The sequence below is a fragment of the Panicum hallii genome, chromosome 5 (genome assembly GCF_002211085.1).
Source record: "Panicum hallii strain FIL2 chromosome 5, PHallii_v3.1, whole genome shotgun sequence".
NCBI classification, from domain to species: Eukaryota; Viridiplantae; Streptophyta; class Magnoliopsida; order Poales; family Poaceae; genus Panicum; species Panicum hallii.
The window spans coordinates 23,763,574-23,778,468 of record NC_038046.1 but is presented as its reverse complement, the minus strand read 5'-3'; the positions used below and the strand labels follow the sequence as shown (position 1 = coordinate 23,778,468).

The 14,895-nt window shown below is 44.4% G+C and overlaps 1 protein-coding gene and 1 long non-coding RNA gene across 3 annotated transcripts; both read right to left on the bottom strand.

Annotated features, from left to right (window-relative positions):
- Positions 1-777: 777 nt before the first annotated feature.
- On the bottom strand, positions 778-8,960 carry LOC112891770 (ABC transporter C family member 3-like). 2 transcript variants are annotated; one of them, XM_025958723.1, is made up of 12 exons: positions 8,825-8,960; positions 8,640-8,710; positions 6,102-6,933; positions 4,557-6,007; positions 4,111-4,197; positions 3,135-3,722; positions 2,878-3,042; positions 2,500-2,794; positions 1,881-2,401; positions 1,643-1,706; positions 1,308-1,547; positions 781-1,213 (listed from the first exon to the last, which is right to left on the bottom strand). In XM_025958723.1, the coding sequence occupies exons 3-12, from the start codon at positions 6,925-6,927 to the stop codon at positions 1,101-1,103; spliced, it is 4,350 nt and encodes a 1,449-aa protein (XP_025814508.1). In that variant the 5' UTR covers positions 6,928-6,933; positions 8,640-8,710; positions 8,825-8,960; the 3' UTR covers positions 781-1,100. The 2 variants fall into 2 exon arrangements, with proteins under 2 accessions (XP_025814509.1, XP_025814508.1); XM_025958724.1 differs by lacking the exons at positions 6,102-6,933; positions 8,640-8,710; positions 8,825-8,960 and having other exon boundaries at positions 778-1,213; positions 4,557-5,625; positions 5,705-5,830.
- A 2,681-nt stretch (positions 8,961-11,641) lies between these two features.
- Positions 11,642-12,507, bottom strand: LOC112895345. The gene is made up of 2 exons (XR_003229180.1): positions 12,221-12,507; positions 11,642-12,072 (listed from the first exon to the last, which is right to left on the bottom strand). It is a non-coding gene; the product is annotated as an uncharacterized LOC112895345 (long non-coding RNA).
- Positions 12,508-14,895: the final 2,388 nt, after the last annotated feature.

Here is a 14,895-nt window from a genome sequence, read left to right as displayed (position 1 = left end):
TCCTATTCACACTAATAGTAACAATCGTACTTTCCAATATTAATATGACTCTGCATACAAGTTTGGAAAAAATATAATTAATAGATTATTTTTTATGTTTTTCACACAAGACTAATTGAAGTTAAAAGAATAAGCGGACTATATCAACAAAAACGATTTACGCTGTAAACTCTTTCGCCATTTTTAACTTCTCAGCAAGAACGCTCCCAGTTCTCCTTGTGTAGCCCGGTACTGAAATTTTTCTCCACCACTCTCCCGTCGCTCGGCCGCCGGCCTAGTTAACCCGCAGCAGGCACCTGCCCCTGTGCACCTTGAAGCGCTCGAAAGCGTGGGGACGGACTTCAGATTGGAGTGGAAGCCCACGTCGCACCAGCACGGGCAGTTCCACGAGCAAGCACGGGGAAGCTGTAGCCTCAGGTGGTGGCCGTCGAGCCGGTGAGCACTCCCGGTGTGCGAAACAGCGGCTTCGGGAGCGGCACTGGCGTCGGCCTCGCCGGGCCTCTGTAGCGCCTACCAACTGTTCGTTCTTTTGCCTCACGGAGTAAGGTTCCTCTCTTACCGATTCGCATTGCTAATTTGCTATTGGAGCAAGGGTTCTGTCCGGTATTGCTAATTTGCTATTGGATCAAGGGTTCTGTTCTTTCTCCAAGAGTGCAAATACTTCTATCGATTTTATGTTTTGCAACTGCATGATAGTTTTGAGTGTAAACTGTTATGATTTAACTATCCTTTTTGCAAATTGTAGAATGTTATATGTACCATTGTGCTATCTGCAAGGACTTCCAGTAGAAACAATCATGGCTAACAAATTCACAAATTGTTCGGTTACAAGTTACAACCAGTTGTGTTCGTCGCAATGAAGGTGCACCAATCTAAGATTCCCGTGGTTGTCAATTTGATATGAACAACCACCATAAGAAGCTGTCCACTAGGATTAATAAGAAGGTTACTTGCTATCAAGTAACTATCTTTAGATTACTGGTCTAGTCGTCATGCACGGATCAAAATTTCCCATTACCTGGTGTAACTTCTACACTGTCATGGTGTTTACACAGGTCTATGTCCAGTCAAATGGTTAATGATTGCTTGATGTCTGCAAGTCATCTCTGGTTAATGTCTTCTGTCCTTCCCACAAACTCCATCACCAGCTTTGAAAAAGCAGACGATTCGTCTCTCAGGAGATTGTTCGGAGAATCATACTCTAGTATCCTACCTGTTGTAGAAAACATAGTTTTGTTAAAATTCATCTCAGAACCTAGACGAAAATTAGTATACAGATATCGTGAGTTCTTTCTGAGTTTTTTTACCTTCACCAAGCACAAGAACTAGGTCGCTGTTGATCACAGTGGGAATCCTATGTGCAATTGTTATGACCGTGCAACTCTTTGTTTCTTGCCTTATAGTCCTTTGGATAATATTGTCAGTTGCAGTATCAACTGAAGCTGTAGCTTCATCTAAAACGAGTATTTTCCTTTTCATTAGCAGCACTCTGGCCAAGCAGACAAGCTGCCTTTGCCCCACACTCCAGTTCCCTCCATCTTCGACAACTACAAAATGAATTCTAGTTATAAATTGGGTTATCTTGATCAATAAATTTGGGAAGATGGAGGAGTCAAATCAGTGGCAAGGAAGACTATGATACCTGGCGCTCCTAACAGTCTATTGTCTTCTCTAATAATCTCCTCGAGGCGGCATTTACGAACAACCTGTAAAGAATAAAAAATTAGAACTGACAAATGAAACTAACCTCAATCTGCATTTTCAGCCAAAGGTAAAATATTGATATTAAAACTACTTTCCAAATAGTCTACAACATCAGAAAGATACTAAAGTCATATTGGTGTAGAAATGCCTACTATTAGTACAATCACATTGTTTACCTCCCATATTTCTGCGTCAGTATGTTGTTGTAGAGGATCTAGGTTTGATCTGACAGTGCCTTGGAAGAGAGTTGGTTCTTGAGGTATAATACTTAGTCTAGACCGTAAATCATGTAGTCCCATAAGTGATATATCCACTCCATCTATGATTATCCGTCCCGCAGACGGTTCGACAATACGAAACAAAGCCTGGATGAGAGTAGACTTCCCACTCCCTGTTCGCCCTACCACTCCAATTTTTCTCTCTCCAGGAAATGTGCAACTTATACCTTTGAGCACCATCGGCATGTCATGGTTGTACTTGATTTGGAGACCATCTATCTGAATTGTTCCGTACCATGGCCATATTTCAGTTGGTTTGTACTCTTCAATCACTAAAGGAGACTCACTTGGTATGTTTGAAAATTGCAGAATTCTCTCTACTGAGATCATCTTGTTCTCAACATCGCACAAGTTCCATATAACCCATGCTTGTAAGACATTAAGGTTGAGACCGTAGGTTGCTGCAAGCCCTGCAAGGCCTAAAGAGGGAGAAAACCAAAACAACTTTCATTTCTATTGGAACTATGGAAGTAGCTTGAAGGAATGTATGAAAGTAGATTTTTATGGTAAAACTTACTTGGGTCAATACTATTACGAGGCAGGGAGACAAGGATGGCTAGCATCACAAAGAATACAAGGTTGAAGAGGAAGTTGATACGGACACACAACCATTCTATTGCTGCTGCATTATGGAAAGTGATGCAGGAGTAGTCATCTATTAGTGCAAGGCTCTTTCTGAAGAAATTTTCTCCCTGATTAAAGCATCTAATTGTTGCAGCCCCCGATACAGTCTCAGAGAAATGGTGGAGAACTGGAGCCTTCTTAATGCCAACCAACCTTGCTAGCTCTCTCGCTGAACTGATGTAATAACTCTACATAAATTTTACAATTAGTTCACTATGCACTTTATATGGGTTGCATCAGAAAATGTCTTTGACAATGTGTGAAGATGTACCTGATAGAAAGTGGATATAATTATTATTATTATGAATAAAAAGAATATGGGCCAAGCGATTTGGGACATAATGAAAATGATACTGAGGAGCTGAATTAGTGCAAATATTAGCCCTGCTAGCCTGTAAGGAATGTCTATGTCGAGTGTGCTTTGATCTGTTGAAACCTGAAAAACAGAAAGGCTGAACTGTAAGGACTAACTGGAAGGATAGTATTTGTTATGATGTTACATCCAAGAGGTAGTATGCTGGTGCTCACCCTATTTAGGATTCGACTTGATGGAGTGGAATCAAAAAAATTAATTGGTGCTCGGAATATATTTTTAATCATGCTTAAGAAGAGCTGCTGAGCAGTTTCAATTGCAATTGCTGATAGGACAAAAGCTCTCCCCAATATAAATGCCGAGCTTCCTGCAGATAACAGCACAAAAATACCAATCATCTTCTCTCTGCTTACTTGTTCTTGACTCTCTGATGCCCATGCAATCCAGTAGTTGCTACATATCTGCAGCGCCTGGAAAAGGACTTGGCAAGCAAGAATCACAGGAATGAGAGCTCCCCTATAGGCTGAGGTAACAAACTTGTGGTAGATACCCCATTTGACCCTTCCAGATTCGCGCTCTTCCTCACTTTCCCTTCCTAGCACATTGTGATCTGGCTCTATCTCTGTGAGCTCCTTTTGCTTGTTCTTGTGTTTTTTGTTTCTAGTCAAGCCATGAACTTGTGCAGGGGTTACCTGGCTAAGAGACTTGTTATGCGCGTCCATTTGCTTTGAGAGCTCACCATCTTTGTCTGCTATTAAATCATCATATTTTCCTGATTGGACAATTCTTCCCTCTTTCATGACCTGTAGCTAATGAGTCATTAGCATCTGTATAATTGTTTATTTATGTACACGCCTGTTCTAAGTTTTTTTTGACTGAAACAGCAGGTGAGGCCCTTAACGGATTTTTCTATAAATATATGAAAAAAAGGATATGTACAGGCACAGGGCCTCAGGCCCAACGAAAGACCCTAAGCAATATAGAAGTTAAGTGAAATTGCATAATCAATTCTCTTAGTAATTGCAGATGTGCGTGCATGACTAATATCAGTTTAATTTGAGCAATAGGCAGTTTCTTTGTCTTTTCAGAACCAAGACTTGCATTGTACTGTTTCATTACTAGTAAAGAAAGTTCCACTGAAATTTGATTCTTCTATATCATTTCTCAGGGTTAAGAAGATAGCTTTCTTACCAAAACAAGATCCGCATCTCGCAGAAACTCTAGCTGGTGAGTTACATATATGACTGTCTTTGAGGACATTTGTCGCATTAAGCATTCCTGCATATATAACATGATATTATTATTCAATTTTATTGGTCAATAAAATCTATTTTGAAGATTACGTTTGGTTCTTAAAACCAGATACATTTATAAAGAATTTGATATTAGCAAATAATGATGAGTCTCTCATAATTGATGCTAGTGCTTGATTGATATCGAGGCAAAGATCTATTATATATTAAGTCAGGAACTCCCCAACAGTCAGAATATGCATATTTTTGGTTTCGTTATGATTCTTGCTTCACATGTTAGTCCTACAAAATTCATGCATTGGGGCATCCATTTTTTTTTTGTAAATTACAAGTGGATCTCATGAAGAAAGATACATTGTTGCAGATTACCCATCGGCACTGTACCTTGAAAAGGTGTGCTCCGGTGTGCGCATCAACAGCACTGAAGGGATCATCCAAGAGGTAAACATCAGCATCACTGTACAATGCTCTGGCGAGCTGAATCCTCTGCTTCTGGCCTCCACTCAGGTTCATGCCTCTTTCCCCTACCACAGTCATGTCTCCATTAGCCCACAGTTCAACATCTTTATCCAAAGCACACGCTTGTAGCACTTCATCGTATTGGGCCTTGTCCATGGCCTTCCCAAAAAGCACATTGTCCTGAATTGTCCCGGTTTGAATCCATGCACTCTGCGGGACATATGCCCTTGATCCAACAACCGTTGTTTCTGCACCGCTGACCCTTGGAATCTCACCCATGATGGCACAAAGGAGACTTGATTTTCCTGAGCCAACTGATCCACACACTGCAACCTTTTGACCATTCATGATGTCCATCTTTCTATCGATCTTCAGAGTGAACTTTGTCTTCTTCAAGATGTTGTCAGTGGCTTCCCAGCTGTATTGTCCTGCTTCAATCTCCACAATGCCAGCCACAGACTGCTTCTCTGTGCTACTTCTGTTGCCATAACTATTTGGCTTCCCATGTTGGTCTTCTTTGATGAACTCTTCGATTCTATCTAAGGACACCTTGGTTTGTGTGGCCATTGACACTAGCTCTGGAAGGTTATGGATTGGATCTTGGAGGATTCTGAAAGTAGCAAGAGCTGATAGTATAGTTCCTGCTGACAATGGAACATCTACAAGAATGCAGATGCCAAAGGTGACAACTGAGACCAACATTGGTGATGCCCAGAAGAGGAAGGCTATTGCTGAGCATGTGTACAGATACCTTCTGAGCCACGCCCTCTCCACATCCCTGAGCTTCAGAAGCTTGTCCAAGTAGGCTGTCTCCCATGCATGCAGCTTCAAAATCCTCATGCTTTTCAGTGCCTCAGCTGTGGCCTTGATCCGTGAGTCCTTCGCCTCCATGATCTTCACGTTGAGGTTCTTCTGTGACTTTGCCAGTGGTGTGTTGCTCACCATCACCAACACTGTTGTAATAAGTGCAGAGACTGAAGCCGCCATCCCAAGACTATTGTACAGGATAACAAGTGCCAGTGAGACTTGCAAGGGCAGCAACCAAATTCCATGGATGTACCAGAAAAACTCACCAATCTTCTCTATGTCGACATCAAGGAAGTTCACAATTTTTCCTGTCCCTGTAGTTGAATTCTTTATCATCAGGGATTTCTTGTATATGGACACCATCAGCGCTGCACGCACCCGAAATCCAATTCTACGAGCACCAAAGTACCACTGCCGCTGTGACAGTGACTCTACTGTCTTTGATATCAAGAAGAGGCTTGCAAGTATGTATCCATGTCCATGGCCTCTGTCAGGGTTCTTGTCGGAGAGCAGCTCCACTAAATAAGTGATCAAGAATGGTCCCATATAAGAAGCTAAAGTGTTAAGCCCTGGTAATTAAAGCCATGCACTGTATTAGTAAACTGTAGGGAGAAAAGAGCAGCACTGTTCTGATAAATTTCGTCGACAACTCGTGATGATTACCTGCAAAAACTGCATTGATGACCAAAGGTGTCCAAACAGCACAAATGATGGCCCTTTGTAGAGACATCGGCTCAGGTTTCTGCTTGTGCAGTGTTTCTTGAAGCAATGCATACGACTGCTCTGCTGTCTCTGACTGAGGAACGGATGGGAGGTGTTCAAGCTCGAGTCGCACCTTGTGTCCCTTCTCAAAGACCAAGTTCAACCACTGGAATGTAAGCTGACTCCACCACCCAGAGCTGGATAACCTGTCCCTGCTGCTGTCTCCACTATCTTCTCTGATAAGCGGTTGTTTCAGTTCTTCTTCATGGTTTGTTTTAGAAATTCTCATGGCTGTTGCAACTAGACACAGACATATGATAGCGCAGAAGGGTAGCGAAGTGAAATTAACGACAGGTGCAGAGTTGATTAGGTGTAGCAAATGCAATGAAGTGAGGAGGGATTCTGACAGGGAGCTGAAGACCCACCAAGAAACAAGAACTGCAGGCCAGTTTGATACCACTCCTGCTCCTTTGTGTTTGCAGTAGAGTGAGAATAGAGTCACCAGAAGCCATGACAGTGATGAAAAGATGAAGCCCAATGAGATAGTTTGGTCCTTCCAAACTCCAAGTACAGCAAAGCCAATATATATTGACGTGACTGAGGCATTGCAGACTGCAATTATGTGTGATGGGAGTGGGGTCACCCCCTTCCTTTCTGGTGAAACCATGACACCGCTCCCTGTCTCATGTTGTCTGTTCTTCAGTATGACAATTTTTCCTATGACCCAAACCAGCAAAATAGCGAATGCTGATAGGCGCACATAATCCAGTGCGAGTAATATCTCCATGGGATGCTGAAATCAACAGATTGTGACAAAGAGCAGTAGAACATTCAGCAGATTGTGACAAAGAGCAGAACACATAGATGGAAAGAGTTGTCCTGTCACATTGAAGCAGGATGGAGTCAGAAACTGAGACAAAATCAAGCAAAGTGAACCCAAGAGGCGAAAGTCGAGAGGCAGTAACAAGAGACCAAAATGAGAGCCTAGCAGCACATGGCTGCTACGCTTGTCCTCTGGGCTGTGGGCTAACTTACACACATCAAGCTTTCCACCCGTCTTCCTAAAAGTGATGGTGAATGTTACTTTCCACCTAATTAAAAAGAGGTGTGCAACCAAAAATAATTGAGCGGCCAAGTGTTTGTGTTTGAACCAAGAATCTTGATTCTATTTGTTTGCTAGTAATTGTCTTCTACTCTTTTGACATAGCCATCACCAAACAGGTCGCCTTCATTTCTTTTTATCCACGCCCACTATGTCTAAGAGACTATATATAACTGCAGCGTCGAAAAACATTCACTAGATGTGGCACAAATGCAGATGAACCTGGCTATGGCACATAGTATCAGCTAAGCATTGCCACACCCGCATCAAAAACATTGGACCCAGTGACCTCCGGGTAGTGGACGTGCAAGCTACTGGCAACCATTCACGAGTGTAGTACAGGAATCCATTGGCCACATGACCTCTTCCTTTTTCTGACCTGTCCACATGATTGGATACATGATTCTGTAAAGGTCCGTAGCCATTTTTGTGGTATCATGGATTCATGGGTGTGGTAGTGGGACAGGGGTCCCCCCCTGGCCTTTGTGTAGTCGGTATTGCAAGGTGAAATAATTCACCGTACCCATGATTGGATTTTGACTGCCCCCTTTCAGGATTGGATCATACAAGAAAGACATGGGGATAGATGGAGGTCTCAGCCAATCAGCCATAGTATGAGGCGTTTCACGTTTGGGTTAATATTAAAGCAGTCCACACATGCCTCTTGCCGGCAAATTGGCATTGGACTTGGACAAGATTTATTTTGGCCTTCCTTCCTGTGTACTGGGCGCCCCGTGTCCTCTCCTCTCTCTACACCCTATTGGCTTTGGACCCCTCCAAAGCCATTGCCGTCCTCGCTAGGCTCTGTGGATTTTGGAAGTTGGGTATGCAGGCATGTGCACACAGGACTCAGAAAGAAAACTGGATGAGATGCATGCAGTGTGTTTGAGCTCCATGTTTCAGTATGAAGAAGGTATGCTGTGTCTGTTGCCCTGCGAATGGGGGTGCAATCGTCCTGCAAGAGGTATCACGTCCTCCCTCACTACTCACTACTGTCGCTGGCTTATCTACTACCCATTTTTCAGTACAGGTACTCTATCTAAAACATACTACGTCACTAACTGTTGCATCATCATGATACCATACTAACCTACCTAACTCCGCGAAGCTCTGTTTTTCTTTGTTACTATGGACATGTTTCGTAGCAATTGCTACAATATTTTTTCATCATTCCCGGCTTACTATCAATTATGTTTATATGTTTAGTTTCATCCTAGTAAGACCTTTGTATCAAAGAGACGGCGTCTTACTGAGAACTAGCTAGTAGATCATCTTTGCTCATCCTCAAGCAATAATGTAACAGAAAGCAACCGGGAAACATAGCTCCTATAACTAAAAACTATAAAATTCGAAGTTCACACATGTATACAGAGTGCAGTCTGTTCCATTGAACTCACCGCCGCCCTGCCGCTGATGCTCAACTCATTCTCTGCTCCAGCTAGAGCTTCACTTGGATCACCCTGCTTACCTGTTTCAGGTGAAAACATAGATCTCATTAAATCTCTCAGCCCTTACTCAAACGCCAGGGAACAATGAAGCTAGCTGCAGGGCACAGGTAGATGTGCTTGCTAGCTCTGCTCACCACGAAATGAGTAAAATGCGGCGCAGCGGCTTGGCGGCGATGGGTCGGCCAACGCCGTTGCTGTGGCGGCGTTTCAGGACGGAGGGGAAACAGATGAGGCTGGGCGCGTTGGGGACTTGGGGTCGATGGAGGCGGTGGAGAAGAGAGAGGAGGACGATGGAGGATGATGCTGTAGCTAGCGCTTTTATATAGGAGTGAGGAGGAGGACTGTTCCTTTCTTGCTTGCTCTGTTTTTGTCCTCGTCTTTCTCTGCTGGACGTGGCACTGATAAAGTTGGCCCAGCGTGGCTCACAAACTTGGATGCGCTGCTGGTGGTAGTGTGGCTTTTGGGACAAGGATGTCGATGTTCGCCCAGGCCATTTGGGAGGAGGCTGGATAGAGATGAAGTTTCATACATGGTGGTGGATGAGACGGATGAGTCTTCCTTGCAGTAACTGCAGAGGCACTCGCTTACAGATATGTGAGCTCAATAGCAATGGCTGCTGTAAATATCCCAAAAGCTGTACAAATGCCTGCAAGTTCCAAACTGAAAACCAAAGGGTAATTAGGGAGTGGCTCTACCTGGTTGCAAAAGCGTGGGTGCTTCTTCCTTTATGGAGGTTGCTGTAAATCTCCCACGGTCAGTGTAAAAGGAAATAAGCCACGCAAGCTCGTGGCGATGGAAATCACTTCTATTAGGTCCTCCACAATGTGATAGTGAAGAAAAAAATAAAAATAAAAAATGGGTCCCATGATGGAAAGGGTGAACATCTATCTGCCATGCTGTAGTATGTGTCAAAGTTAGCACCGAAGCTATCTAGGAGCCTGGGATCCATCACTACTAAAAAAATATGTAGGAACGTCTAGGAACGCCCTGTTTAGTTTTTTTTAAGGCGGGTAAAGGTAATCCACCTCTACAAATGGAGTGCGGTTAGTGTAGCATCCGACCCGCCCCTAGAAATATAATTTTAGGGACGGGTGATGCCATCACCCACCCTTGCAAATGGGCATCATGTTTCTAGGGGCGGGTGATGCCGTCACTCGTCTCTAAAAATATATTTTTAGAGGCGGATGATGGTATGACCTGCACTTAAAAATGGTTCCACATAAAAAAAATTCATAACTTTTTCATATAATCTCAAATGAAGTCAAACTTTATATCATAATTGTAGAGAATGAGGAGATCTAAAATTTTATAGTTGATAAATTTTTCATTTAAGATCATTTAATGGTCCAAAAAATTATTATGAACCTACATATGGCTATGACTATACAGTATGTCATACTTTAAGATTTCAACAATTTTAACCTTTATATACATTGAAATATATTTGACGTATTTTTCTTTGTATCTATAGTTCACAATAATCATAGTATAGAAGTTTTATTTTTTTGAAATGTTTTACTATATGGAAAGGTTTAGATGAATTTTTTGGAATAAAATTGAAAAATATTTTAGGGGCGGGTAGTAGCAGGTGATGGCGTCACCCACCCGTACAAATTAATTTCAGAATTAATATAAAAGAATAGCATATCCTATAGAGTCACAAGTGACTGTGTAGTGTGGTGGAGATGAAGCTACGCGCGAGGCTATGCGGTTCGAACATAGAGTGATGCAAATGTGGTATGCGGTTTGAACCCAAAGTGATGCAATTGTGCATATTTTGTCAAAAAAATTATAACTCGATAGTACAGGACTTCTGGTGGTGGCTGGTTGGCTGCAATAATTTTTTCTTTTTTCTTTTATTGTTTTTAATTTTTTTTATTTTTTATTTTTCGAAAATCGATTTCCAAGGGCGGGCATGTTACCCGTCCTAAAAATCGTACTTTTAACTGTGAGAACCGGGAGCGGATGCAGTACCCATATCTAAAAATACATTTTTACCCGTCCCAAAAAAAATCTTATTTGAGTAGTGCATATATAAAATAAACTACTATTGCCCTTGCTTCCTTTGTAGTGCCGCTAGTTGCATTTGACTCTCACGGACTGTAAGAAGGCATTTTCTATTGGTTGGGCACCGAGGTTTCAACTTGCATCGAGCGTTACTTCAAAAAGAAAAGAAAGTTTCAAGCGCCGGCGTCACTTTGGTATGGTAGCTGCAGGGTAAAAAATGACGCTTAAAATGGAGAGAGTATTTAGGCATCATTTTGGGCGCACATTGTGGAGGACCTTAGCAGTGTGAGTGCTTGCTTGACTGATTTTTCGCTGACATGCCACGTCTCGGTTGGACACACGCACCTTGTACATCTCCAACGGTTGGTCGTAATGTCCTAGTATATCCTTATCTGTGAGACGTACTCGACGTCAGCTGCAAGCCCTGTGCCATGATGATGCCATGATGGGTCCATCCGACCGTACTGCTGTGCCTGCTCTGCTCCTGTGCGCAGCGTTGAGTCACAAGGCTCGAGACTGATCGCCGGCCGCCTCCACTGTGCGGTTGCAGTTGCAGCCTCGAGGAGAGGAGCTAGCAGCCAGCGCGCGAGGGACAGGACCAGACCACGCCACGATTCGAGCTCTTTGTCCTTGTCGCCCTGCGGCGTCGAGATTGGTGCTTCCCCTCGTGTCGTTTGGGCACGTGAACTCCTCGCCCTTTTCACCTGCGCGCCGCGCCGATTGTCAAATCTTGTCCTCTTTCTCCCCGCGGTGAATCTTTTTCGTGGCAAGAGCCTCAACCACTACTCCTAGCGGCAGCGGCGCCGCGCGCGTGATCCAACACATCACAGAGGGGGTACGGTGCATGGCCGCGCACGCGTCCATGTGGTGCTTAATCACATCGGTTTGTCTGTTATTAGTCGACACTACTTGATGATGCTGTGCTTAGAAAAAGAAGAAAAACATGAGTTAATAAGATGCATTGTACGCAGAGTTGCATGCTGACGTGTATGTTCGTCCCAATCCTGGCAGAAGGAAAAAGCTCTAGGTAGCAGGTCTCATCATCTTTCTTTTTTGCGAAGGTTGTCTCATCTCATCATCAATCTTTTCAAGGCGCCCATGTTGTGGAGGCTTCGGAGTTGGATAGGTAGGGGCAGATGGCCACATCCGGTGCATCGCGAACCCTTCGTGATCTTTCGACGGGCACACGTACTACCTCGCGGCAGAGAGCAAACTCAAACCGGAACGTACGATTATCTTGGTCGTCGTGGCATCCAATTCGCTCTCTCCCACCTTCGATATACTCGGCCCCATCCGAAACGTTTGCACCTCCGCCGCCGGTGCTTGATTTGGATTTGAGCTGCAGCGACTAGCTAGACCTGCAGAATCTCCTTAACTGAATCCACGCGTGGTCCATCATCACCACCAATTCAGTAATTCACCAAATTAAACTTGCAAATATAAGAAAACAAATGGCACGATTTTGTGTCAAACTGCTGGGCATGTAAAAGTAAACTTGCAAATTATTCAGTACTCCTACATACCTCTCGTTTTGGCCTTAGGCTTGTTGCTGCCCTTTGATGATTCCCCTTCCTTCCGATCCAAGTGCACTTGCGATTTTCAGTGTCGTGAACTTGCAATCGCACAGCCTCGCAGCAGGCTCGCTATTCGCAGGACACGGCGACGACCTGTGGCTGCCTGTGCCTGCCGCGCCCCGTGTGCAACTGCATGCGCATCCGCGTGCTGCGCGCACGGCGGCACGGGCGTGCCACCTTCGTCCACGTGCGCGGCGCGTGGGGTTCGCCTGCGCTGCCGCTGCTGGCTGCCGAAAGGGTCCCGAGGAGTCCGGCTGGGATGAAGCTAGCAACAAACCTCTCCAACTCTTGGGTATCCTCCTCGAATTTTTTTAAAAAAAGGGATAAAAAAAAAACAAAATTCGAAAAAGGGGTGCCAGTTGGAGAAATTTAGGGAAATGGGTGCCTCCCGCCCGCTGAACGGGCGGGACGCGTGGGGCCCGGGACATCCCGCCCACCCAGAGGGCGGGATGTCACCCGAGGGCCTCTTCGCAAATAAATTATTTGCGAAGAGGTCCCTGGGAGGGCATCCCGCCCAACCAAAGGGCGGGATGTCCACGCGTACCGTCCGTTCAGCGGGCGGGAGGCATCCCGCCCTTTGGTCGGGCGGGAGGTCCCCCCCACCGGCTATTTAAACCCCAACCTGCCCCAAAAATACCATTTTATGCAGCAAAAATCAGAAAAAAGAGAAAGAGAGAAGAGGAAGAGAGAAGAGGAAGCGGCGAAGCCCTGTCCACGCGTCGATTTTGAGGTATATTCTCGTTCTAGCCATATAAGTACTTGAAAATAACTATAATTTAGGAAATATTTGTTAGAGTAGTTATGTTTTGAATAGTTTTAGTATTTTCATTTGTTTTTAGTATAATTTATAATCTGAATAGTTTAGAATCTGTAAAATATAATCTGAGAGTCGCTGAAATTTAGGATCGTTGTTCGTTGTGTATTAATATGTAGTATAACTAGTTTATTAATGATTGACAGATATGTCTTCCGAGAAGGGTATTTTCAGTATATATTACGGAGAAGGAAATGTGATTTATGGGCCGAATGGGGTAGATTTAAGTGAATTCAACTGTGCGGTCAGAGGAATTACCAGACCGCACGAGAGGACATTTGAATCCCTATGCAACTGGTTAATGAGGGGACTAAGGATTAATCAGGAGACACACACTGTGAGTGTTCAATGCGTCATAAATCGTACCACTCACGCTTTGATCTGGGAGCTTATGCCACTTGCAAGCAACGAGGACTGGCTAACTTATCTGCAAAATGCAAGTCATTGGCAGTGGCCACTGGTACTCCTTGTCAGTGTGCACCAAAACCCTCCTTTGATAAACATTGAAGCTGGTCCGGGGGATGAAAATATTGATGAAGAAGTCGAGAAGGCAAACATTGAGGCAGGTGGCACCGCAGCACCTCAATGCGTGGCTGATGAGGGGGAGAACATACCCTTTATTGTTGAACAGCTGCAAGACGAAGAACGTGAATTGGATGAAGCAATGAATGCCGATTCGTCTGATGACGACGATGATGTGCCTCAAGATTGGGTAAGCAGCGACTTCAGTCATCTTGTCGTAGATGACGGATGTAGCTGGCCTTCGGATTGCAGGGAGAATGAAATTATCCAGGGTGCAAGGTACCACTCAATTGAAGAGGTGAAGGAAGCTGTTAAGTGCTGGTCTCTCTCTCTTATGCGAGAGTTTAAGACAGTCGAGTGCAAATCTCGTAAGTACGATGTGGTATGTGTGAAGGATGGCTGTCCATGGCGGGTGCATGCCTACAAGGGTAAATGGAAAGATTATTGGGAATGCTCCATTGTCACTCAGCACACTTGTCATTTGCCTGGGGTGCAGAAGAGCCATCGCAACCTCACGTCGCAATACATCGCAAATGAGATGTACGGGACGATAGTAGAGAACTTGTCATATGAACCAAAGTCTATTATCAGGTACATTCAGGAAAAGTACAAGTATACCATCTCATACAGTAAGGCGTGGAGTGCAAAACAAAAGGTGTTGGAGATGAGGTTTGGTACGTTCGAGGCTGCATATGATAATGTTCCTCGAATGCTGGCCGTCCTATGTCAGAGAAATCCTGAAAGCTACTATGACCTGAAAACTCTAGACAGAGGAGAAGGTCCGCCCCACATATTGCAGCGGGTCTTTTTCAGCTTGGGTCCATGCATTAACGCATTCCATCACTGCCGGCCTATCCTGTGCATCGACGGGACCTTTCTCACAGGAAAGTATAGATTGCAAATGCTGACAGCTATTGGAGTGGATGGAAACAATCAATTGCTGCCTGTTGCTTTTGCTTTTGTTGAGAGTGAGAACACAGACAGTTGGTACTGGTTTCTGGAACGGGTTAAGCTTGCAGTCGTTCGGGATAGGGAAGATGTCTGCCTGATTCATGATCGTCACGCCGGCATACTGAGGGCAATTCTAGATTTGCAGCAGGGGTGTGTGGAGACCGGAGAGCCGCCCAAGTGGCGTGATATTCGCAGTAGGTGGTGCATGAGGCATATCGGTGCAAACTTTTTCAGGCAATTCAAGAACAAGCACCTTATGGATATGTTCAAGAGGCTATGCAAGGAAACGAATCAGCAAAAATTTAACAAGCAGTGGCAGAAACTTGATGAACTGACC

Excerpts from the sequence above, each read along its gene's own strand:
- LOC112891770 (XM_025958723.1), bottom strand. The coding sequence starts at position 6,927 with ATGGAGATATTACTCGCACTGGATTATGTGCGCCTATCAGCATTCGCT. Across the intron at positions 1,548-1,642 it reads TAGACTGTTAGGAGCGCCAG|TTGTCGAAGATGGAGGGAAC; the intron begins GTATCATAGTCT and ends TTCATTTTGTAG. Across the intron at positions 1,214-1,307 it reads AGTTCTTGTGCTTGGTGAAG|GTAGGATACTAGAGTATGAT; the intron begins GTAAAAAAACTC and ends TTTCTACAACAG.